The following is a 25,772-nucleotide window of genomic DNA, read 5'->3' on the forward strand; positions in this document are numbered from 1 at the left end:
TTCGTTTTACGGTTTTTAATGGTTTTTAATTGTTTGTAATAGCTTTTTGTTCATGAGTTCTCATGTACAACACTTTGTGGCAACTGCAGTTGTTTAAAGTGCTTTATAAATAAAGTTATTATTATTATTTATAAATAAAGTTATTATCATTATTATTATTAATCAAGAATCTATCTATCTCTGCCTTAAAATTATCCATTGACTTGGCCTCCACAGCCTTCTGTGGCAAAAAAAGGCTGTAAGCATTCAGCAGGTCAGGCAGTTTCTGAGGAATGAATGAGTCAAGTTGAAAAAAAACCCCATCAAAATTAAGAAAAGCTCTAAATCAAACAGGGAGGGGGGGGGGGGGCGGGGAGGCTGAGACGGTGCGGGTGAAGGTGGGGGGGGGGTTGAGAGTACAAAAGTGCGTCTGTGACAGGGTGGAGAACAAGTGAGAGAGAATGACATAGGTGTTTGTGGCTGTGCTTGCTGAGGGAGGGTGGTTTAGTCATCGCAGTTGGTGAGACTGGAGGCGACATGGACAGACAATACGGAACCAAGAAGAGAAAAACGTTGCAAGAACTGTGAGACAAAAATGTTGCAGTTGCTTAAAATTAGAAATGAAAGAGAACACTGTAAATATTCAGCAGGTCATGCAGCAATTGTAAAGAGTGAAAACGTTTATGTTACAGCCAGTTCATCTTGTTTCTGAACTGGCTGGAAAGGTATAAACCGGAAAGGCTGGATATTTGAAATTGTTCCATTTAATGTTGAGTCATGAGAGCTTAATGTGCCTCATTGAAAGACGAGGTCACAGTTTAAGGATAAGGGGGAAATCTTTTAGGACTGAGATGAGGAAAACTTTTTTCACACAGAGAGTGGTGAATCTCTGGAATTCTCTCCCGCAGAAGGTAGTTGAGGCCAGTTCATTGGCTATATTTAAGAGGGAGTTAGATGCGGCCCTTGTGGCTAAAGGGATCAGGGGGTAAGGAGAGAAGGCAGGTACAGGATACTGAGTTGGATGATCAGCCATGATCATATTGAATGGCGGTGCAGGCTCGAAGGGCCTACTCCTGCACCTATTTTCTATGTTTCTATGTTTCTACGAGGTCATTAGAGACTGCAGAGGGTGGTGGGTGTCTGGAACAAGCTGCCAGAGGATGTAGTTGAGGCTGGGACGATACCATCGTTTAAGAAACAGTTGGGCAGGTACATGGATAGGACAGGTTTGGAGGGTTATGGACCAAGCGCAGGCAAGTGGGACTAGGGTAGCTGGGACATTTTTGGCTGGTGTGGGTAAGTTGGGCCGAAGGGCGGGTTTCCACACTGTATTACTCTGTGACTTTATGCTGGAATCTTGAGTGCTGGAGGTAACTGCGCGGGTCAGGTAGCATCTGTGGAGGGAATAGACAGACATTGATTTAGACTGCAGTAGGACCCAAACCTGAAACATTCCCTCACACAGATGCTGCCTGACCTGCTGAGTGCCTCCAGCACTTTGACTTTTTATTTGTTGCAAGGTGAAGTGCTGTTCCTCAAGCTCTCATTGCTGTCTTTTGGAACAACTAGAAATATCTACATAGCATTAAGGCCACATCTGTGGGAAGAGAAACAGAGCTAATGTTTCAGGTCAAAGACCCTTCGACGGAACCGGGAAGGAAACAAAAGAAGCTTGTAAAACTGCTGGGATGGTGGGGGCGGGAGTATTGGACAAATCCTGGAAGAACATGGGGATAAGTTATAATAACAATGAGTGAATGGAAGTACGTTTATACTTTAGAGATACAGTGTGGAAACAGGCCCTTCTACCCATTGAGTCTGTGCCAACCCACCATCAATATTCAACACACTTTACCATTTTTACCAAAGCCAATTAACCTACAAACCTGTACATCTTTGGAGTGTGGGAGGAAACCGGAGCACCCGGAGAAAACACACGTGATCACAGGGAGAACGTACAGAGAGCACCCGTGATCAGGATTGAACCTGGGACTCTGGCGCTGTGAGGCAGCAACTCTACCGCTGTGCCACCGTGCTGCCCGTAATTAGAGAGTGAGAACATAACAGAAGGAACAAGGAACTGCAGGTGCTGGAAATTTGTGCAAAATACAAAGTGCTGGAGGATCTCAGTAGGTCAGGCAGCATCTGTGGAGGGAATTGATAAGCAAAGTTTCAGGTCGGGACCCTTCTTCAGACGGATGATTGCCAAAGTTGCAAAATGCAGATATTGCTTCAGGACAAGTTCTTGTTCTGTTGCCTGTTGCTTTAATTCCTTATCATACTCGCACGCTGCAGACTAAAGGGGCTGTCCCACTGCGGCGACCTTAATTGGCGAGTTTAGATCAGTTTGCCCTCGACTCATAGTCGCAGCATGGTCGACGCGAGGTCCCAGGAGGTCTTTGTAACTCTCCTTTATGCTCGAGAGTAGTCCCTGCGCACTCAAGGCCTCAGCTAGGTCGCGGCGTATTTTTCAACATGCTGAAAAATGCCCGCGAATAAAAAAAGGTTGCCATGGAAAAAATCAATATTTTTTTTACTTGTAGGCTTAGTCGAGGTAGGTCGTAGTAGGTCGGCATGCTATTCAATAGACAATAGACAATAGGTGCAGGAGTAGGCCATTCGGCCATTCGAGCCAGCACCGCCACCTCCAGTTTAAATTCCATTTGGAATATTTTGGAGGACCAAGAAACCAAGAATGTGATCATGGCTGATCATCCCCAATCAGTTCCCCGTTCCTGCCTTCTCCCCATATCCCCTGACTCTGCTATCTTTAAGAGCCCTATCTAGCTCTCTCTTGAAAGCATCCAGAGAACCTGCCTCCACCGCCCTCTGAGGCAGAGAATTCCACAGACTCACAACTCTCTGTGAGAAAAAATGTTTCCTCGTCTCCATTCTAAATGGCTTACCCCTTATTCTTAAACTGTGCCCCCTGGTTCTGGACTCCCTCAACATCGGGAACATGTTTTCTGCCTCTAGCATGTCCAAACCCTTAACAATCTTATATGTTTCAATAAGATGTCCTCTCATCCTTCTAAACTCCAGAGTGTACAAGCCCACCGCTCCATTCTCTCAGCATATGACAGTCCCGCCATCCCGGGAATTAACCTTGTAAACCTACGCTGTACTCCCTCAATAGCAAGAATGACCTTCCTCAAATTAGTGGACCAAAAATGCACACAATACTCCAGGTGTGGTCTCACTAGGGCTCTGTACAACTGCAGAAGGACCTCTTTGCTCCTATACTCGACTCCACTTGTTATAAAGGCCAACATGCCATTCGCTTTCTTCACTGCCTGCTGTACCTGCATGCTTACTTTCAATGACTGATGAACAAGGACCCCCAGATCCCGTTGTACTTCCTCTTTTCCCAACTTGACGCCATTTAGATAGTAATCTGTCTTCCTGTTTTTGATACCAAAGTGGATAACCTCACATTTATCCACATTAAACTTAATCTGCGATGCCTCTGCCCACTCCCCCAACCTGTCCAAGTCACCCTGCATTCTCATATCATCCTCCTCAGTTCACACTGCCACCCAGCTTTGTGTCATCTGCAAATTTGCTAATGTTACTTTGAATCTCTTCATCCAAATCATTGATGTATATTGTAAATAGCTGCGGTCCCAGCAGTGAGCCATGCGGTACCCCACTAGTCACTGCCTGCCATTCTGAAAGGGGTCCGTTAATCCCTACTCTTTGTTTTCTGTCTGCCAACCAATTTTCTATCCATGTCAGCACTCTACCCCCAATACCATGTGCCCTAATTTTGCCCACTAATCTCCTATGTAGGACCTCATCAAATGCTTTCTGAAAGTCCAGGTACACTACATCCACTGGCTCTCCCTTGTCCATTTTCCTAGTTACATCTTCAAAAAATTCCAGAAGATTAGTCAAGCATGATTTCCAGGACCAGAGGCCACAGCATCAAAATAAAAGGACGTACCTTTAGAAAGGGAGAAGGCAAGAGAATGGGGATAATCAAATGTCGGAGCAGACTTGATGTAAGAGCACCCGGAGGAAACAGGGAGAATGTGCACATTCTACATAGACAGCACGTGGGGTCAGGGTCCAACCTTGTCTCTGATGTTGTGAAGCAGTAGCTCTACCAGTGTGCCGCTGTGCAGCACTTATTTAAGGTCAAGTGTTACCTAACATGGGAAATACTGCTCCCCACCATTTCAGCTTCAAAAGTGTGGGCAGTGACAGAACGTCTCGCAAACAACAGATTTCAACAACACGCATGCAATGGAGACATTCGGAGGGTCAGCAGGTACAATTAATGATAGACCTGGAGGGTATGAGTAATGCAACAACAGTCCCTCTAGGCTCTGCTATGCATCCCTTTCACAGAACGTCCCGCAGTGTATGGGTTTTCAAACAAGTAATCACCCAAAGACACGTACAGAGGGATGGTACACATTTAGAACAGCTACATTTGGATGAGAATGATGAGTTTATTCACACAGGAACTCTTCATCTTTCACTAAAAGGAAAGTTCAACAGTAGGTATCAGATTGCCAACTCAGCTGGTTAATCTGCTGACTTCTTCCAGAATCTTCGTACTTTGTAAGTTCTTTGTACCATCATTATATTCTTTATACTCAATGTTTAAGAAAGAACTGGAGATGCTGTGAAAAAAAAAAATCGAAGGTGGACAAAAATGCTGGAGAAACTCAGCGGGTGAGGCAGCATCTATGGAGCGAAGGAGTAGGTGACGTTTCGGGTCAAGACCTTAAAAGGGTCTCAACCTGAAATGTTACCTATTCCTTCGCTCCATACATGCTGCCTCACCCGCTGACTTTCTCCAGCATTTTTATCTACCTTCTTTATACTCAAGATGGGTCGACATCTATATATATATAGATAGATACACACACACACACACAAACACATATATATACATACACATATATACATATACATACACACACACATATATATATATATATATATAGACATATACACACATATATATACATACACACGTATATATATACACACACATATATATACACATTTTATATATATATATATATATATATACACACACACATACATACACACGTAAACACATATATACATATACACATATACATACACACACATATATATAGAATATACATATATATATATATATATATATATATATATATATACACACATATTTTATATATATATATATATATATATATATATATATACACACACACACATACATATATATATACACACATGCATACATATATATATATATACACACACACATATACACACACACATGCATACACACACACACACTTATTTATTTATTTATTTATTTATGCATAATGACATACAGGAGACGGAACAAATAAAAACATCTACTAAAATTGGTTCAGCAGTGTCACAATCTGTTTGTTGGATGTGTTTACCTAAACTAATAGCAGCACATCATATGCAGGCAGTATTTAGTGCTACTAAATAAAGCCCGGCATGATAGGGCTATTTCTGCAGCACGTAAGTGGGATTTCCAGTCGTTGATTGTATGGGATCTGAGGCTCACATCTATAGCTGCAGAAGAATTTGAAAGATACTGATGCAGTAAAACCACTGGGGCTTGGTGACACAGTAGGTGATGCTTACCCACATTTTGTACAAGATTTTCCAGATCCAAACTTAGCTCAAAGAAACCCACACGCATTAAAGAGAGAGAAGACACTTGAGAAATAAGCCCAAGGTTAAGGGCCAGAGGGAGATGAATCAATGCTTCTCTATTGTCACGTATGTATCCGTTGGCATGCCGTTGCCATGCTGTGAGAACGGAGAGGATGAGCAGGAGTTTCTTCCCAGAGGCCATTAGGACTGTAAACTCCTATCTGTCCAGGGACTAACTTTACTGTACCATTTTACTGTTGTGTGGTGTCTTTTTAAAATTACTTTTTTCCTTTTTCTTCCCTCCCACAAATATGTAATATGTGAATATGTGATTCTGTTCCATTCTGTTTGTAGTTTGTTGGTTTGTTTTTTTGCACAATTCGCAAGCATTGCCACTTTTCATTTCACTGCACATCTCGTATGTGTATGTGACAAATACACTTGACTGGACTTGATCCTGGATGCACTGGAGCGCCCCCGATCCAGGTAAACCCAGGAAAGCCCCAAGCAGCTACAGGGCCTCCTCCATCGCCCTAGACTAGTCCGTCCTGCCAAACGATGTCCCTCTCCTGGCCCAACTGCCTCCGTGCCAACGGGGTGCCTCTTGCAGCCGACCTGAGGCACCGGAGGCAAAGTCCTGGTCCCTCTCCTACCAGTCCACTGTCTCCAGCGACTCCCTCCTTTGGTCATCTTTGGTGCCACATGGCGGCTTCCGAGCTTCTGCCAGGTCCCACACCACAGTGGCAAACCTGGCCTGCCGCTGCATGTGGCGGTGGCCGGCACGCCAGGCACCTCCTTATTCCCGGCGGCCCACGTTGTCACGTGTACCGAGGTACAACAAAAAACATTTTTGTCGCATGCTATCCAGACGATACATTATTACAATCAATTTGATGTCCTTGAAGGCAAGATGAGAATTAAATTCTGTGGAAAGCATGCATAGGGAATCCTTTTCCCCCCCCACATAAAATATTTGTTTTACATGTGGGCATTATTAATCCACAGCAAAGAAAGTTTGATCCAAGGTCAATGAAAATGTACAGCTCATTGAAGAGAGATCTACCATCTAGAATTGAGGCAGATAGTGGAATCTTGAGCAAAACACAAAGTGCTGGAGGAACTCGGCAGATAAGGCACCATTATGGCAACCGGTAACTAGCGGGGTTCCGCAAGGGTCGGTGCTGGGACCCCAGTTGTTCACAATTTATATAAATGATTTGGAGGAGGGAACCAAGTGTAATATATCAAAATTTGCGGACGATACAAAAATGGGAGGAAAAGTAGGGGATGAGGAGGATAGGAAGAGTCTGCAAAAGGATATAGATAAGCTAGGTGAGTGGGCAACAACTTGGCAGATGAAGTTTAATACTAATAAATGTGAAGTCATTCACTTTGGGAAAAAAAATGATAGGGCAAGTTATTTTCTAAATGAGGAGGAGCTGCGTTGTAATGCAACGCAAAGGGATCTAGGGGTATTAGTACATGAATCACTAAAAGTTAGTATGCAGGTGCAGCAAGCAATCAGGAAGGCCAATGGAGTTTTGGCCTTTATTGCTAGGGGGATTGAGTATAAAAACACGGAGGTCTTGCTGCAGCTGTACACAGTATTAGTGAGACCACATTTGGAATACTGTGTACAGTTCTGGGGTCCATATTTAAGAAAGGATGTACTAGCCCTGGAGGCAGTGCAGCGAAGGTTTACAAGATTAATTCCTGCAACGAGGGGATTGACATATGAGGAAAGGTTAAGTAGGCTGGAACTCTACTCTTTGGAGTTTAGAAGAATGAGAGGCGATCTCATTGAAACATATAAGATCGTGAGGGGCCTTGATCGGGTGGATGCACCGAGGATGTTCCCAATGATCGGGGAAACTAGAACTAGGGGACATAGTTGCAGAATAAGGGGGGGCTCTTTTAAAACTGAGATGAGGAAGAACTTCTTCACCCAGAGGGTGGTTAATTTATGGAATTCACTGCCCCAGGGAGCAGTGGAAGCAGAAACTTTAAATATATTTAAGACTAAAATAGATGGTTTTTTAGCTGCCAAGGGGATAAGGGGCTACGGGGAGAGGGCAGGGATATGGACCTAGGTATGGTTAGTATAGTAAGACCTGAGTGATCTCCTGGACAAGTGTCGATCGCCTAGATTGGGGTCGGAGAGGAATTTCCCGGATTTTTTTCCCGAATTGGACCTGGGTTTTTATCCGTTTTTTTGCCTCCCCCAGGAGATCACGAGGTTTTTGGGGTGGAGAGGGGTGATAGCGGTATAAAGGGGAGGGTAGTGTCTTGTGTTCTGTGTCTTGTGTCTACTGTTTGTGGGTAAGTGTGTCTGTTTAGTGTTCAGCCATGAGCGAATGGCGGTGCGGGCTCGACGGACCTGGTGGTCTACTCTCGCACCTACTTTCTATGTTTCTATGTTTCTATGTTCTGGGTCTGAAGGAGCCCGACCCAAAACATCGACTTTCTATTTCCCCCCAGACGCTGCCTAACCTGCTGAGTTCCTTCAACCGTTTGATTTTTTTCTTCTGACATTATTGTTTCTTCGGTTCGCGTTGCACAACTAGATTCCATCTGACCATCACCTTTGTCTTTTTACGGTCACCTTGACAGCCTCGTGCTTGGTGTGATAATCCCCCAAATCAACGCTTTTAAACACTCAGGCCACTGGATCCCGAATATTACAACAGAATGTGCAAATTAGTGCTTACGTCCAACTCTCTCAATTATGGCACACACACACACGCGCACGCACACACACACACACAAGCTCACGCACACCCACGCACGCACACACACATACACGCACACACACATGCCCACAATCACTGTATTTGAGTGTGGATGAGAAGGCCACTTTATCCCTCATCCTTAATCATGATTGTAATCTCAACTCCATATTCCCTTCTAACTCTAGTTGCCTTTCACCTCTTTGCTTCCCAAGAATCTCTTTTATAAATCTTTAAAATCTCTGCTTCCACAATTCTTTGAGAATGAGAGATTGAAAGGCTCCTTGCTCTGAAAGGCAAAATTACACCTCAATTGGACTAAATTGGTGACAAGTGACTTTAAACAGCGATATCTAATTTCTGATTCCCCCTCAGGAAGAAACATCTATTATCCTTCCATTAAGTCTCCTCTCATTTTTCTAAGCCAAGGGATTCAAGGCTAGCCCATCAAATCTTTTCTCATAAGACAACCTGCTTATCGTAGGTACAGTCCAGTAAATTTTTCCCAAACTGCTACTGGTCCGATTACATTCTTAAGGAGACCACTATACACAATCTCACTAGTAGCCTGTACTACTGGGCACAGCCTTCCTACTTTTGCATTCAAGTCCCTCGCAACAAACAGTGACATTCAGTTACACTTTCCTAACTAAATGCAGTACCTACATACAGATCTAATTTTTGAGAATCATGAACTAGAACGCTGTAATCTCTCACCATTTAGATAATATGCTCTTTTTATTTTTCCTGGCAAAATGGCCAATTTCACCGTTCCCCATTATGCTCCACTTTCCAACTTTTCTCTATTCAAAGCCTTTTTCTTTCCTGTGTAGGAAGGAACTGCAGATGCTGCAGTTTAAACCGAAAATAGACACAAAAAGCTGGAGTAACTCAGCGGGACAGGCAGCATGTCTGGAGAGAAGGAATGGGTGACGTTTCAGGTCGAAGACCCTTCTTCGGACCCATTCCTTCTCTCCAAAGATGCTGCCTGTCCCGCAGAGTTACTCCAGCCTTTGGTGTCTATCTTTTTCTTTCTTGCTTTCCTTATAGCCTCTTCATAACTTATGAGCCTACCCCTTCAGCTAGTCAGGAAGTCAGTAACTTTGTGCTCCATCCATTTCATTATTGGTCAATGATCCATATCTCCTCAACAAGAAAGTGGCTTTTGCTAAACAAAATCCATATACAATAGACCTTCAATTTTTATCCGTTTCATTTTTCACCAAAATAGTGGTGTCTGTTCACACTCAGAAAGCACAGCCAACAAGACAGGCAAAACGATAAAATTCCAACTAACGTTACATATCAGGGCAGCACAGTGGCGCAGCGGTAGAGTTGCTGCCTTACAGCGCCAGAGACCAGGGTTCGATCCTAACTACGGGTGCTGTTTGTACAGAGTTGTACGTTCTCCCTGTGACCATGTGGATTTTCTCCGGGTGCTCCTGTGTCCTCTTATATCCCAAAGACGTACAGGATTGTAGGTTAATTGGCTTCTGTAAATTATCCCTAGTGTGTACAGGGTGATTGCTGGTCGGCATGGACTCGGTGGGTCGAAGGGCCTATTTGCACACTATCTCCAAAGTCTAAAGATCCTCCCCAGTGTGTTTTTAAAGTAGTGTTGCCAATTTTAAAATCACCGATGAGGCCCAAAATGCCTTGCAATTTTAATGAGCAATTAGATATTCTGGGAACATCCCCTTTGAACCAGGAAATAATGGGCCAGCATTATCACTGTTTGGGAAATGCCTCGAATACAACACGTTTGCATCATCTCTGCAACACTGACTCAACAAATTTGGTTGTATGAGGTTACGGAGGCAATTTCCCATCAAAAAACAATTAAAAGATGGCTGAGTAATTGGTTATATTGGCATCGAAACTGCAGCTCAACTCTGTGAGTTCATTGTCAATATTCTTCAAAAATATAACTTAAATGCTGAGGAAGGTTCCAACTAATTTTCTGCACATTCATCAGGAGCTGCTCATCAAACATCACCGAAATATGCAACATCCCCAGCCATGCAAATGCAAGAGGCACAGTGGCACAGCGAAAGGTGCAGTTGCTTCAGCAACTGGGGCCGAGTGCTGACCTCGCGTGAACAAGGGGTCACAGTTTAAGGATAAGGGCGAAGTCTTTTAGGACCGAGATGAGAATTTTTTTTTCCACACAGAGAGTGATGTATCTGTGGAATTCTCTGCCACAGAAAGTAGTTGAGGCCAGTTCATTGGCTAGATTTAAGAGGGAGTTAGATGTGGCCCTTGTGGCTAAAGGGATCAGGGGGTATGGAGAGAAGGCAGGTACATGATACTGAGTTGGATGATCAGCCATGATCATATTGAATGGCGGTGCAGGCTCGGTAGGCCGAATGGCCTACTCCTGCACCTATTTTCTATGTTTCTATGTTTTAGCTTAGAGATACAGCATGGAAACAGGCCCATCACTCTACAGAGTCCCACCGATCATTGATCACCCTTTCACACTGGTTCCATGTTATCCTTTTAGTTTGTGGTTTAGTTTAGTTTAGAGGTACAGCATGGAAACAGGCCCTTCGGCCCACCGGGTCAGCTGCGACCAGCGATCCCCCACTTTAGCACTATCCTACACCCACGAGGGACAATTTTTACATTTACCAAGCCAAATAACCTGCAAACCTGTACTTCTTTGAAATGTTGGAGGAAACCGAAGATAGGCAATAGACAATAGGTGCAGGAGTAGACCATTCGGCCCTTCGAGCCAGCACCGCCATTCAATGTGATCATGGCTGATCATTCACAACCAAGATCTCGGAGAAAACCCACGCAGGTCACGGGGAGAAGGTACAGACAGCACTTATAATCGGGATCGAACCCAGGTCTCCGGCACTGCATTCGCTGTAAGGCAGCGAGTCTACCGCTGTGCCACCGTGGCCGCCCTCTTATTCATCCATTCTCTTCACACCGGGGGCAATTTACAGAGGCCAATTCTGTGATAGGGAGGCATGATGGCGCAGCGGTAGAGTTGCTGCCTTACAGCGCTTGCAGCACCGGAGATCCAGGTTCGATCCCAACTACGGGTGCTGTAGAGCTGTACGAGTTTGTATGTTCTCCCCGTGATCACGTGGGTTTTCTCCGAGATCTTTGGTTTCCTCCCCCATTCCAAAGACTATACGGGTATGTAGGTGAATTGGCTTGGTGTAATTGTAAATTGTCCCTAGTGTGTGTAGGATAGTGTTAATATTCGCGTATTACTGGTCAGTGCGGACTCGGTGGGCCGAAGGGCCTGTTTCCGTGCTGTATCTCTAAACTAAAAACTAAATTCACCCACAATCCCGCATGTCTTTGGGATGTGTAAGGAAACCAGAGCAACCGGAGGAAACCCACGCAGTCACAGGGAGAACGAGCAAACTCCACACAGACAGCACTCGAGGTTAGGATCCTTGCTGCTGCAAGACAGCAGCTCTACCGCTGCGCCACCGTGCTGTTGTTTGTGTGAAGACTGCACATTCTTCCTGTAGACACAAAATGCTGGAGTAACTCAGCGGGACAGGCAGCATCTCTGGAGAGACGGAATGGGTGATGTTTCAGGTCGAGACCCATCTTCAGATTTGTTAGGGGAAAGGGTGACGTGAGATAGAGACGATGATGTAGAGAGATAAAGAACAATGAATGAAAGATATGCAAAAATGTAACAATGATAAAGGAAACAGGCCATTGTTAGCTGTTGAATTCAGGTACTCCGGTTTTCTTCCACATTCCAAAGACATTCAGGTTGCTAGCTTAATTTGCCATCATAGATTGTCCCTAGTGTGTGAATGAGCATAGAATCTCAGTGGAATTGATAGGATTGTGGGGTGAACAAATGGTTAGATCAGTGGTTCTTAACCTGGGGGTCGGGACCCCCATGGGGGGGGGGGTCGTTTGGGGCTTTACCGGGGGATATGAAGGGCTCATAAATAACATATCCATTTGTTGAGCCCATTTTTAGGAACCTAAAGGGCCTGTCCCACTGTACGAGGTAATTCAAGAGTTCTCCCGAGTTTCCCCTGATTCGAACTCGGAGAATTACGGTAATAGCCACTCGTAGGTACTCGGGGCTCTCGTGGACATTTTTCAACATGTTGAAAAAACTTCACGAGCTTACCGCGTTTCCCGAGTACCTGCCGTTAGCGTTACGAGCCGCTAAGAGACGTCCCGAGCACTGACGTACCCGCTACGTACATTCTACGTACTTACCATGAGTTTGATTTTTTTTTTTAACTCGGGAGAGCTCTTGGGTAAACTCGTATAGTGGGACAAGCCCTTAACAAAGGTACATACCACATACAGTATTTGGTTCGCATATGCGCGTACGTATGCCAAAAAGGTTAAGAACCACTGGGTTAGGTTAATATAAAAATGGGTCGGCATGAACCCAGTGGGCCTGTTCCCATGCTGCATATCACTATGTCTCAATGAGTAGCAACCTCTAAAATTCAGGCATAAATGCTAATAGCTTACATTACATCCTTGTACTGAAGACTTGAAGTAGAGACCTTGGCATTTAATAGCATGTGCATAAATACATAAAGTAAATATAATCATGCCCAGCGGTCTTATAATTTTGATGCACGGTTATATTTCCCCTTATTCAAGCTTACCTACTTAGCGCTGATGGTTTCAGGTGACAAATGAGTTTCTTCACAAAATGGTGTGACCTGTTTACACTTCCTCAGATAACTGCTAAATTATCCTTGTGGACCTTGCACCCTGAAAATGTTGTCGTATTTTCAGCAACTTTTTTTTTCACATTGTGATGCAAATAATATTCGAGGGAACATTTCCTGTGTGCATTCATTTCTGGGATGCAGGTATCACTAACAAGTCAGCATTTAACTATGATGAGCGTTTGACAGCACTGGGCATATACTTGCTGGAGTTTAGAAGAATGAGAGGAGGGGGGATCTCATTGAAACATACAGAATAGTGAAAGGCTTGGATAGAGTGGATGTGGAGAGGATGTTTCTACCAGTGGAAAGGAATTTCTTTAGTCAGAGGATGGTGAATCTGTGGAATTCTTTGCCACAGAAGGCTGTGGAGACCGTCAGTGGATATATTTAAGGCAGGGATAGATTCTTCATTAGTTTGGGGTGTCAAAGGTTATGGGGAAAAGGCAGGATAATGGGGTTAGGAGGGAGAGATAGATCAGCCATGATTGAATGGTGGAGAAGACTTGATAGGCCAAATTCTGTTCCTATCACGTGATCTTATGAACTAATCCCGATTATCTTTCAGAAGGTGGCAAAAGAAGAAGCCACTTTCTTGAACCATTGCAGCCATCCTGGTAATGACGAAGGTTGTACCGCAAGCTTTTGGGTCGGGAGTTAGAGGAATTAGCGACAATCAACAGTGGTACATGTTCACTCAGAGGATGGAGCGCAAATGGAACGAGGTGCCGGAGGATGTAGTCGAGGCAAGCACTTAAAAGATACTTGGACAGGTACATGGATAAGAAAGGATTAGAGGGATATGGGCCAAACGCAGACAAATGGGATTAGCTTAGATGGGGAATCTTAGTTGGGCTGAAGGGCCCGTTCCCGTGCTGTATGACTCTAATTCCTAGTTGATACGACAAGTCATTGGGTGGTGCTGCCCCAGGTGTATGCTGCCCTTGTCACATTTTGTGATCCAGGTTATAGAAATTGAATAATAATAATAATAATACATGAGGGTAGATGAGATGACAGCAACTGCAGAGGGGTCAAGGAAAGAGCTTTCATGTCGCAGCCCTGGTTCCACCAATCCTTCCACCACCCTGTTTCCACCAATCCTTCCACCACCACGCACAAGACGGACACCATTCTTGAGGTCCTCTGAGGGAGTGCTGTATGTATGTATTTATGTATGTATTGTTAGGTCTATGTACCATTGTATGTAGAACGTTAGTACCTGCACTAATGTAAAGCACTTTGGTCAATGAGAGTTGTTTTTAAATGTGCTATAGAAATAAAATTGACTAGGTCTCCATTCATTGCCTACTTGAAGGGGCAGACTGGTTCGGCACGGGAACCTGACTGAAACTCGAATTAAGGATTAGATGAAAAGTTATACTTTATAATTTACGAACTTATCTCCAATGTTGTATTTTTAGTAAATTATTCCATTCTTCTTTATCATGTTTTTTCCTTTTTTTAATTTCTCTTTCTTATTTTCTATCTATATAAAAAAAAATACTAGAAGCAGAGTTAATATCAATCGATAATATTAGTAAGGTACACAAAAAAGCTGGAGAAACTCAGCGGGTGCAGCAGCATCTATGGAGCGAAGGAAAAAGGCAACGTTTCGGCCCGAAACGTTGCCTTTTTCCTTCGCTCCATAGATGCTGCTGCACCCGCTGAGTTTCTCCAGCTTTTTTGTGTACCTTCGATTTTCCAGCATCTGCGGTTCCTTCTTAAACACGATAATATTAGTAATGTAGGAATGAAATGTTTTTTATGTGATATGTACCTGCCTCTAATAAAAAGATTATTTAAAGTAAATAAATAAATAAAATTGACTTGACTTGACTTTTTGATCGAATGTAAAAGTAAGTTCACTACTCCACACTTTTGGTTGAACAAGTTTGCTGACGCGTTAACCTCGTGTTTAACAATCTTATTGCCGAGTCCGGCTGTCATTCAGCATTGTTCCGAGTTGTTCTGAGAGTCTCGGCCATCCGCTGTCGAATTGTCCGACACCATTTGCGAGTAGGAAATAACTGCAGATGCTGGTTTAAACCGAAGATAGGCACAAAATGCTGGAGTAACTCAACGGGACAGGCAGCGTCTCTGGAGAGGAGGAATAGGTGACATAGAAACATAGAAAATAGGTGCAGGAGTAGGTCATTCGGCCCTTCGAGCCTGCACCGCGATTCAATATGATCATGGCTGATCATCCAACTCAGTATCCTGTACCTGCCTTCTCTCCATACCCCCTGATCCCTTTAGCCACAAGGGCCACATCTAACTCCCTCTTAAATATAGCCAATGAACTGGCCTCAACTACCTTCTGCGGGAGAGAATTCCAGAGATTCACCACTCTCTGTGTGAAAAAAGTTTTCCTCATCTCGGTCCTAAAAGATTTCCCCCTTATCCTTAAACTGACCCCTTGTTCTGGACTTCCCCAACATCGGGAACAATCTTCCTGCATCTAGCCTGTCCAACCCCTTAAGAATTTTGTAAGTTTCTATAAGATCCCCCCTCAATCTTCTAAATTCTAGTGAGTACAAACCGAGTCTATCCAGTCTTTCTTCATATGAAAGTCCTGACATCCCAGGAATCAGTCTGGTGAACCTTCTCTGTACTCCCTCTATGGCTAGAATGTCTTTCCTCAGATTAGGAGACCAAAACTGTACGCAATACTCCAGGTGTGGTCTCACCAAGACCCTGTACAACTGCAGTAGAACCTCCCTGCTCCTATACTCAAATCCTTTTGCTATGAATGCTAACATACCATTCGCCTTCTTCACTGCCTGCTGCACCTGCATGCCTACTTTTAATGACTGGTGTACCATGACACCCAGGTCTCGTTGCATCTCCCCCTTTCCTAATTGGCCACCATTCAGATAATAACCTACTTTCCTGTTTTTGCCACCAAAGTGGATAACCTCACATTTATCCACATTATACTGCATCTGCCATGCATTTGCCCACTCACCCAGCCTATCCAAGTCACCTTGCAGCCTCCTAGCATCCTCCTCACAGCCAACACTGCCCACCAGCTTCGTGTCATCCGCAAACTTGGAGATGTTGCATTCAATTCCCTCGTCCAAATCATTAATATATATCGTAAATAGCTGGGGTCCCAGAACTGAGCCTTGCGGTACCCCACTAGTCACTGCCTGCCATTGTGAAAAGGACCCGTTTACTCCTACACTTTGCTTCCTGTCTGCCAGCCAGTTCTCTATCCACATCAATACTGAACCCCCAATACCGTGTGCTTTAAGTTTGTATACTAATCTCTTATGTGGGACCTTGTCGAAAGCCTTCTGAAAGTTCACACGGAAGAAGGGTCTCGACCCGAAACGTCACCTATTCCTTCTCTCCAGAGATGCTGCCTGTCCCGCTGAGTTACTCCAGCATTTTGTGCCTATCTGCCATTGATGAGTAGATATGATCGGACTGCAGAGCTTTGACTTGAGCTGTGGCATGATCATTTGACTCCAACGCCTACTGAAGAAGGGTCCCGATCCGAAACGTCACCTATCCATGTTCTCCAGAGATGCTGCCTGACCCGCTGAGATACTTGAGCTCCAGTGCTTGCTGTTTAGCGTACATCACCCTGTTTGCAGCTTTCCCAGATTGAGCATCATTTATGTATGTCAGGTATATTTACTCGACTCCTCTTCTCATTGAACCAGAATTGATGCATTTGCTTGATTGTAATGGTAGAGTATTTCCACGTTGGTACATAGTCTTCTTCTTCTTCTTGCATATGGCGTACACAGCCTAAAGTTGTAGGACAATTCGTTCTATTTGATCTTATTTGATTGTGCACGCCGGGTTGATTGCATTCGTCGAAACAGGGCGGACCACGTGAAGGTTGCAATCTTCCACATTGGTACATAGTCCAGACCGGTTAAGATGCATCCTGATTTAATTTTATGTAAATCTTGTCCTTGCAAAGTCATTGTTAGTCAAATTGATTTTAACTTAATTTTCTTTAACATATGTTAATTTCATAGTTTCTATGATGAGATCTGAACTCCAAACTCTGATTTGTTAGACTAGGCTTCTGGGTTACTGATGGTGATGACTATTGTGTGTTCGTTATATCCCAGTAGTTCAAAGTAGTAAAATCTTAATATTTAAAGATTAGGATTTTAGAAACTGCATTTTGTAAAATCATTCTCGATGTGTCGTTGTTATTGTTCATTTAATCACCTGCACCATTTAATCATTTGCACCTTTGCGAACACATTTAATGAATGCACCAATATTTCCCTCCAAGCTGCAGATGCAATCTCACGTTACCTGTGCTCCCGAGTTGCTTGTAAAACCTGTATTCTAGATGAAGCTGTGGCGCGCGTGACTTGATCGGTTCCTAAAACAAAAACAAATGAAGCAGACATTATTGCGGGTCACCATAGGTTTTCCTTGTACACTGACCACTTGGTGCAGTGCTGCCTACACAACAGAATCGCATGGCCTCAATTTGTAAAGATACACATGAATTGGAATTAGAGTTTGATTTTTTTAAAAAAACATTTTTCACCCACAGTGAAAAAATCTGAAAGGATCGTTGGGGAAAAAAAGCATCTACATAAATGAATAAAACTGTTGACCCACTTGGTCACAGGGAGAATGAGCAAGCTCCACACAGACATCGGCCCAGGTCGGGAGTGAATGCATGTCTCTGGTGCCGTGATGCAGCAGCTCGAGAAGCTGCGCCACCGTGCCACTATCTTGTTCTTCCAATTTGTATTTGGCCTCTCCGTAGCGATGGAGAGGGCCGAGGAGAGGATGGTCAGTGTGGGAGTAGGATGGAGACATGTGATAACATTCAACAGCAAGTACCAATGGTCGTTGTGGACAAAACATAGACGTTCCGCACAAATTCCGTCTACGCTGGGTTTCACCACTGCAGGGGAGTCGTGTATGCAGCAGACCAGATCGGAGGAGGTGCAGGTGAACTGTCTAATCTGGAAGGATCATTTATGTCCCTCTGTGATAGATACGGAGGTAAGAAAGGGGTTTGGCATGCTTGCCTTCATCAGTCAGGTTACGGAGTATAAAATGTATAGGACAGAACTGCAGATGCTGATTTAAATCGAAGGTGGACACAAAATGCTGGAGTAACTCAGCGGGACAGGGAGCATCTCTGGAGAGAAGGAATGGATGACTTTTCGGATTGGGCAGCTTACACCCCAGCGGTATGAACATTGACTTCTCTAACTTCAAGTAGGCCTTGCTTTCCCTCTCTCTCCATCCCTTCCCTCCTTCCCAGTTCTCCCACCAGTCTTACTGTCTCCGATTACATTCCAACATTCCAACTCTGTCCTGCCCACTCCCCTGACATCAGTCTGAAGAAGGGTCTCGACCCAAAACGTCACCCATTCCTTCTCGCCAGAGACGCTGCCTGTCCCGCTGAGTTACTCCAGCATTTTGTGTCTATCTTCGGTGTAAACCAGCATCTGCAAGTCCCTTCCTACACATCCTTTCAGGGGACAGGGTGGGAGAGACAGAGCCGAGACAGCTCTGGGTTTGTGGAAGAGCTTCCTGGGATGAAGGCAGAGATCCAGAAAAGGAAGAGAAATGTCAGAGATATGTCAGGTGAATTTGAGGACAGTTGGTGTGGAGAAGGTGACACAATTGAGGAGTTCTGCACACGGGCATGATGCAGTCACCATTGTACTAGAGAATGGGTAGGAGGGAGTGTCAGCATTTGCGTGGAACAAGGATTGTGCCCCGTGGACAATTGAGAGACATAGCTGGAGTCATGTGAGTGCTTGTGGTCTGACTCCTTTGATCTGCAGAATCAAAAGAAGTTGCTGAGGATTAGCATTATACCCTGTATACATTTTAAAATCAATCTTGGACTGCTCTAACATTCAGCTAGGGCAGAATCTGATACAATATCAACAATTTTATTGTGCCAATGGTAAAATAAATCAAATATGTATTTCCTTTCAATTTTAATGTATAACATCTACAACCATGAACATTTTTTTTTGCATTTTCAAAAAGATACCCCTCTTATTATTTTTCCGTCAACATGCTGCATGCAGTCCCACTCAACACACTTAGTATTTAGGTTCTTTATCCTGCAATCTATTTCACTTGTGAATACATTGCACTGCCCTGCAGTTATTGCATTTAAATTAATGTTGCACTCGTCCTCGATATTTGCCTTTAATGTTACCCGGCGGCAATTGAATAATCTATCTATCTATCTTCTATCTATCTATCTATCTAATATATAAAACTCTCGTCCCATCCGTCCGGCTGCCGTCCGGCTGCCTTTCTGCCTTTTGATTCGTTCCCATCGTGTGATGTCACAATGCCCAATGCTCGCAGAAGTCCAATCGGGATGGATCCATTTACATATGCCTTTGCACCAGCCCCATCCCCATCCCCAGCCCCTGGTGACTGTGTCATCGTGTGATGTCACAATGCCCAATGCCCAAAGACATTCTTGCCATAGAGGGAGTACAGAGAAGGTTCACCAGACTGGTTCCTGGGATGTCAGGACTTTCATGTGAAGAAAGACTGGATAGACTCGGCTTGTACTCGCTAGAATTTAGAAGATTGAGGGGTGATCTTATAGAATCTTGTTTCCCTCTCCTCACCCCTCTCCCTCTCCCACCGATCCCTCTCTCCCCCACCCCCGTTCACTCTCTACCCCACCCCCTTCCCTCTCCCCCCGCCCCCTTCCCCTATCCCTCTTCCACCACTCCCCCTATCCCTCCCACCCCACTCTTCCACTTCTCTCCCCCTTCCCCCTCCACTCTCCCTCCACACTCTTTCCCCTCTCTCCCCCCACCCCTCCCAAATCCGACCCGTTTACTCCTCCTCCTCTACCCTCCCTCCCCTCTTCTCACCCCCCTCCCCCCACCTGCGTGTTTGGGGTGTGGTTAAAGTGAGTGTGTTGCCGCAGCCCCCCCCCACCCGCAAACGCCGTTGGGGAAACAGACCCAACGGGTCTGCACTTGGTCTAGTTAATATATAAAAGTCTGTGGCTGCCGCCTGCCGTCCGGCTACCTTTCTGCCTTTTGATTCATTCCATCGTGTGATGTCACAATGCCCAATACTCGCAGATGTCCAATCGGAATGGATCCATTTACATGGACGGCTGCCGGCCGCCTTTCTTCCTTTGATTCCCTGCAACTCCGAAACCAGACGCAGAATCGCCGACATCTTTTTCATTTCGGTAGAGATTTCACTTTTCTTTCAAAGTATCCGCACCTCATTACATTTCGTCGTGTTTAAGTACACGTTTTTAATCAAATCCTTCTCCCCCCCCCCAATATTTCAAAAATAAACTGGCTTCTCACCCATAGAAGCAGCCCCAGCCCCAGCTCCTGGTGAACCACCCCCACCTGTGTGTTTGGGGGTGGTTAATGGGAGTTTGATGCCGCAGCCCCCCCCTCACCGCAAAACGCCATTGGGGAAACAGACCCAACGGGTCTGCACTTGGTCTAGTTAATATATAAAAGTCTGTGGCTGCCGCCTGCCGTCCGCCTGCCTTTCTGCCTTTTGATTTATTCCATCGTGTGATGTCACAATGCCCAATACTCGCAGATGTCCAATCGGAATGGATCCATTTACATGGACGGCTGCCGGCCGCCTTTCTTCCTTTGATTCCCTGCAACTCCGAAACCAGACGCAGAATCGCCGACTTTTTTTCCATTTCGGTAGATTTCACTTTTCTTTCAAAGTATCTGTTCCTCATTACATTTCGTCATGTTTAAGTACACGTTTTTAATCAAAACCTTCCCCCCCCCCCAATATTTCAAAAATAAACTGGCTTCTAACCCATAGAAGCAGCACCAGCCCCAGCCCCTGGTGAACGTTCCATCATGTGATGTCACAATGCCTGATGCTCACAGATGTCCAATCGGAATGGATTCATTTACATATGCCTTTGCAGGAACACAAGCACTTGGTGAACGTTCCATCGTGTGATGTCACAATGCCCAATGCTCAAAGGCATTGTTGCCATAGAGGGAGTACAGAGAAGGTTCACCAGACTGATTCCTCGGATGTCAGGACTTTCATATGAAGAAAGACTGGATAGACTCGGCTTGTACACGCTAGATTTTAGAAGATTGAGGGGGGATCTTATAGAAACTCCTGATTACATTTCGTCATGTTTATGTACACATTTTTAATCAAATCCTTCTCCCCCCCCTCCCCCCAATTTTTGAGGGGGTATCTTATAGAAACTTACAAAATTCTTAAGGGGTTGGACAGGCTAGATGTAGGAAGATTGTTCCAGATGTTGGGGAAGTCCAAAACAAGGGGTCACAGTTTAAGGATAAGGGGTAAATCTTTTAGGACCGAGATGAGAAAAAAAAAATTCACATAGAGAGTGGTGAATCTCTGGAATTCACTGGCACAGAAGGTAGCTGAGGCCAGTTCATTGGCTATATTTAAGAGGGAGTTAGATGTGGCCCTTGTGGCTAAAGGGATCAGGGGGTATGGAGATAAGGCAGGTACAGGATACTGAGTTGGATGATCAGCCATGATCATATTGAATGGTGGTGCAGGCTCGAAGGGCCGAATGGCCTATTCCTGCACTTAATTTCTGTTTCCCTCTCCTTACCCCTCTCCCTCTCCCACCCATCCCTCTCTCCCCCACCCCCTTCCCCCTACCCCTCTGTCCCTCTTCCACCACTCCCCCTACTCCTCCCTCCCCACTCTTCCACTTCTATCCCCTTACCCCACCCCTCTCCCTCCCCCACCCCTCTCTCTTCCCCTCCCTTCCCCTCTCTCCCCAACCTCTTCCCCTACCCCTCTGTCCCTCTTCCACCACTCCCCCATCCCTCTTCCACCACTCCCGCTACCCCTCCCTCCCTCCCCACTCTTCCACTTCTCTCCCCCTTCTCTCCTCACCCCTCTTCCTCTCCCATCCCTCTCTCCCCCACCCCCCTTCCCTCTCTACCCCACACCCTTCCCTCTCTCCCCCCGCCCCCTTCCCCCTATCCCTCTGTCCCTCTTCCATCACTCCCCCTACCCCTCTCCTCCTCCCTCCCCACTCTTCCACTTCTCTCTCCCCTTCCCCTCCACTCTCCCTCCCCACTATTTCCCCTCTCTACCCCCACCCCTCTCCCCCTCCCTCCCTCCTCCCCCACATCTCTCTCACCCCCTACCCCCGCTCTCCATTCCCTCCCAAATCTATCCCGTTTCCTCTTCCACCTCTCCCCTCCATCCCCTCTTCTCACCCCCCCCCCCCCCCCCCGCCGCAAACGCCGTTGGGGAAACAGACCCACCGGGTCTGCACTTGGTCTAGTTAATATATAAAAGTCTGTGGCTGCCGCCTGCCGTCCGGCTGCCTTTCTGCCTTTTGATTCGTTCCATCGTGTGATGTCACAATGCCCAATACTCGCAGATGTCCAATCGGAATGGATCCATTTACATAGACGGCTGCCGGCCGCCTTTCTTCCTTTGATTCCCTGCAACTCCGAAACCAGACGCAGAATCGCCGACTTTTTTTCCATTTCGGTAGATTTCACTTTTCTTTCAAAGTATCTGTTCCTCATTACATTTCGTCATGTTTAAGTACACGTTTTTAATCAAAACCTTCCCCCCCCCCCAATATTTCAAAAATAAACTGGCTTCTAACCCATAGAAGCAGCACCAGCCCCAGCCCCTGGTGAACGTTCCATCATGTGATGTCACAATGCCTGATGCTCACAGATGTCCAATCGGAATGGATTCATTTACATATGCCTTTGCAGGAACACAAGCACTTGGTGAACGTTCCATCGTGTGATGTCACAATGCCCAATGCTCAAAGGCATTGTTGCCATAGAGGGAGTACAGAGAAGGTTCACCAGACTGATTCCTCGGATGTCAGGACTTTCATATGAAGAAAGACTGGATAGACTCGGCTTGTACACGCTAGATTTTAGAAGATTGAGGGGGGATCTTATAGAAACTCCTGATTACATTTCGTCATGTTTATGTACACATTTTTAATCAAATCCTTCTCCCCCCCCCTCCCCCCAATTTTTGAGGGGGTATCTTATAGAAACTTACAAAATTCTTAAGGGGTTGGACAGGCTAGATGTAGGAAGATTGTTCCAGATGTTGGGGAAGTCCAAAACAAGGGGTCACAGTTTAAGGATAAGGGGTAAATCTTTTAGGACCGAGATGAGAAAAAAAAATTCACATAGAGAGTGGTGAATCTCTGGAATTCACTGGCACAGAAGGTAGCTGAGGCCAGTTCATTGGCTATATTTAAGAGGGAGTTAGATGTGGCCCTTGTGGCTAAAGGGATCAGGGGGTATGGAGATAAGGCAGGTACAGGATACTGAGTTGGATGATCAGCCATGATCATATTGAATGGTGGTGCAGGCTCGAAGGGCCGAATGGCCTATTCCTGCACTTAATTTCTGTTTCCCTCTCCTTACCCCTCTCCCTCTCCCACCCATCCCTCTCCCCCACCCCCTTCCCTCTACCACCACCCCCTTCCCCCTACCCCTCTGTCCCTCTTCCACCACTCCCCCTACTCCTCCCTCCCCACTCTTCCACTTCTATCCCCTTACCCCACCCCTCTCCCTCCCCCACCCCTCTCTCTTCCCCTCCCTTCCCCTCTCCCCAACCTCTTCCCCTACCCCTCTGTCCCTCTTCCACCACTCCCCCGTCCCTCTTCCACCACTCCCGCTACCCCTCCCTCCCTCCCCACTCTTCCACTTCTCTCCCCCTTCTCTCCTCACCCCTCTTCCTCTCCCATCCCTCTCTCCCCCACCCCCCTTCCCTCTCTACCCCACACCCTTCCCCCTCTCCCCCCCGCCCCCTTCCCCCTATCCCTCTGTCCCTCTTCCATCACTCCCCCTACCCCTCCCCTCCTCCCTCCCCACTCTTCCACTTCTCTCTCCCCCTTCCCCTCCACTCTCCCTCCCCACTATTTCCCCTCTCTACCCCCACCCCTCTCCCCCTCCCTCCCTCCTCCCCCACATCTCTCTCACCCCCCTACCCCGCTCTCCATTCCCTCCCAAATCTATCCCGTTTCCTCTTCCACCTCTCCCCTCCATCCCCTCTTCTCACCCCCCCCCCCCCCCCCGCCGCAAACGCCGTTGGGGAAACAGACCCACCGGGTCTGCACTTGGTCTAGTTAATATATAAAAGTCTGTGGCTGCCGCCTGCCGTCCGGCTGCCTTTCTGCCTTTTGATTCGTTCCATCGTGTGATGTCACAATGCCCAATACTCGCAGATGTCCAATCGGAATGGATCCATTTACATAGACGGCTGCCGGCCGCCTTTCTTCCTTTGATTCCCTGCAACTCCGAAACCAGACGCAGAATCGCCGACTTTTTTTCCATTTCGGTAGATTTCACTTTTCTTTCAAAGTATCTTTTCCTCATTACATTTCGTCATGTTTAAGTACACGTTTTTAATCAAAACCTTCCCCCCCCCCCCCAATATTTCAAAAATAAACTGGCTTCTAACCCATAGAAGCAGCACCAGCCCCAGCCCCTGGTGAACGTTCCATCATGTGATGTCACAATGCTGATGCTCACAGATGTCCAATCGGAATGGATTCATTTACATATGCCTTTGCAGGAACACAAGCACTTGGTGAACGTTCCATCGTGTGATGTCACAATGCCCAATGCTCAAAGGCATTGTTGCCATAGAGGGAGTACAGAGAAGGTTCACCAGACTGATTCCTCGGATGTCAGGACTTTCATATGAAGAAAGACTGGATAGACTCGGCTTGTACACGCTAGATTTAGAAGTTTGAGGGAGGATCTTATAGAAACTCCTGATTACATTTTGTCGTGTTTATGTACACATTTTTAATCAAATCCTTCTCCCCCCCACCGCAATATTTCAACAAAAAAAACTGGCTTCTCACCCATAGAAGCAGCCCCAGCCCCAGCCCCTGGTGAACGTTCCATCGTGTGATGTCACAATGCCCAATGTTCAAATACATTGTTGCCATAGAGGGAGTACAGAGAAGGTTCACCAGACTGATTCCTGGATGTCAGGACTTTCATATGACGAAAGACTGGATAGTACTCGGCTTGTACATGCTAGAATTTAGAAGTTTGAGGGCGGATCTTATAGAAACGTACAAAATTCTTAAGGGGTTGGACAGGCTAGATGCAGGAGGATTGTTCCAGATGTTGGGGAAGTCCAGAACAAGGGGTCACAGTTTAAGGATAAGGGGTAAATCTTTTAGGACCGAGATGAGAAAAAAATATTTCACACAGAGAGTGGTGAATCTCTGGAATTCACTGGCACAGAAGGTAGCTGAGGCCAGTTCATTGGCTATATTTAAGAGGGAGTTAGATGTGGCCCTTGTGGCTAAAGGGATCAGGGGGTATGGAGATAAGGCAGGTACAGGATACTGAGTTGGATGATCAGCCATGATCATATTGAATGGTGGTGCAGGCTCGAAGGGCCGAATGGCCTACTACTGCACTTAATTTCTATGTTTCCCTCTTTTTACCCCTCTCCCTCTCCCACCCATCCCTCTCTCCCCCACCCCCCTTCCCTCTCTACCACCACCCCCTTCCCTCTACCCCTCTGTCCCTCTTCCACCACTCCCCCGTCCCTCTTCCACCACTCCCGCTACCCCTCTACCGCTCCCTCCCTTCCCACTCTTCCACTTCTCTCCCCCTTCTCTCCTCCCCCTCTCCCTCTCCTCACCCCTCTCCCTCTCCCATCCCTCTCCCCCACCCCTCTTCTCTCTCTACCCCACCCCCTTCCCTCTCTCCCCCCACCCCCTTCCCCCATCCCTCTGTCCCTCTTCCATCACTCCCCCTACCCC

General features: G+C 46.0%; 1 protein-coding gene across 5 annotated transcripts in view; it reads right to left on the reverse strand.

The window, feature by feature from the left end:
• Positions 1-25,772, reverse strand: part of LOC116968252 (casein kinase I-like) — a 200,439-nt gene that overhangs the window by 100,484 nt on the left and 74,183 nt on the right. For all 5 annotated transcript variants that reach the window (XM_033014943.1, XM_033014945.1, XM_033014942.1 and 2 more), the window contains one exon: positions 17,306-17,375. In XM_033014943.1, the coding sequence (XP_032870834.1) occupies positions 17,306-17,375 (70 nt within the window). The remainder of the gene's footprint in view (positions 1-17,305; positions 17,376-25,772) is intronic.

The sequence above is a fragment of the Amblyraja radiata genome, chromosome X (assembly GCF_010909765.2).
Source record: "Amblyraja radiata isolate CabotCenter1 chromosome X, sAmbRad1.1.pri, whole genome shotgun sequence".
Classification (NCBI taxonomy): Eukaryota; Metazoa; Chordata; class Chondrichthyes; order Rajiformes; family Rajidae; genus Amblyraja; species Amblyraja radiata.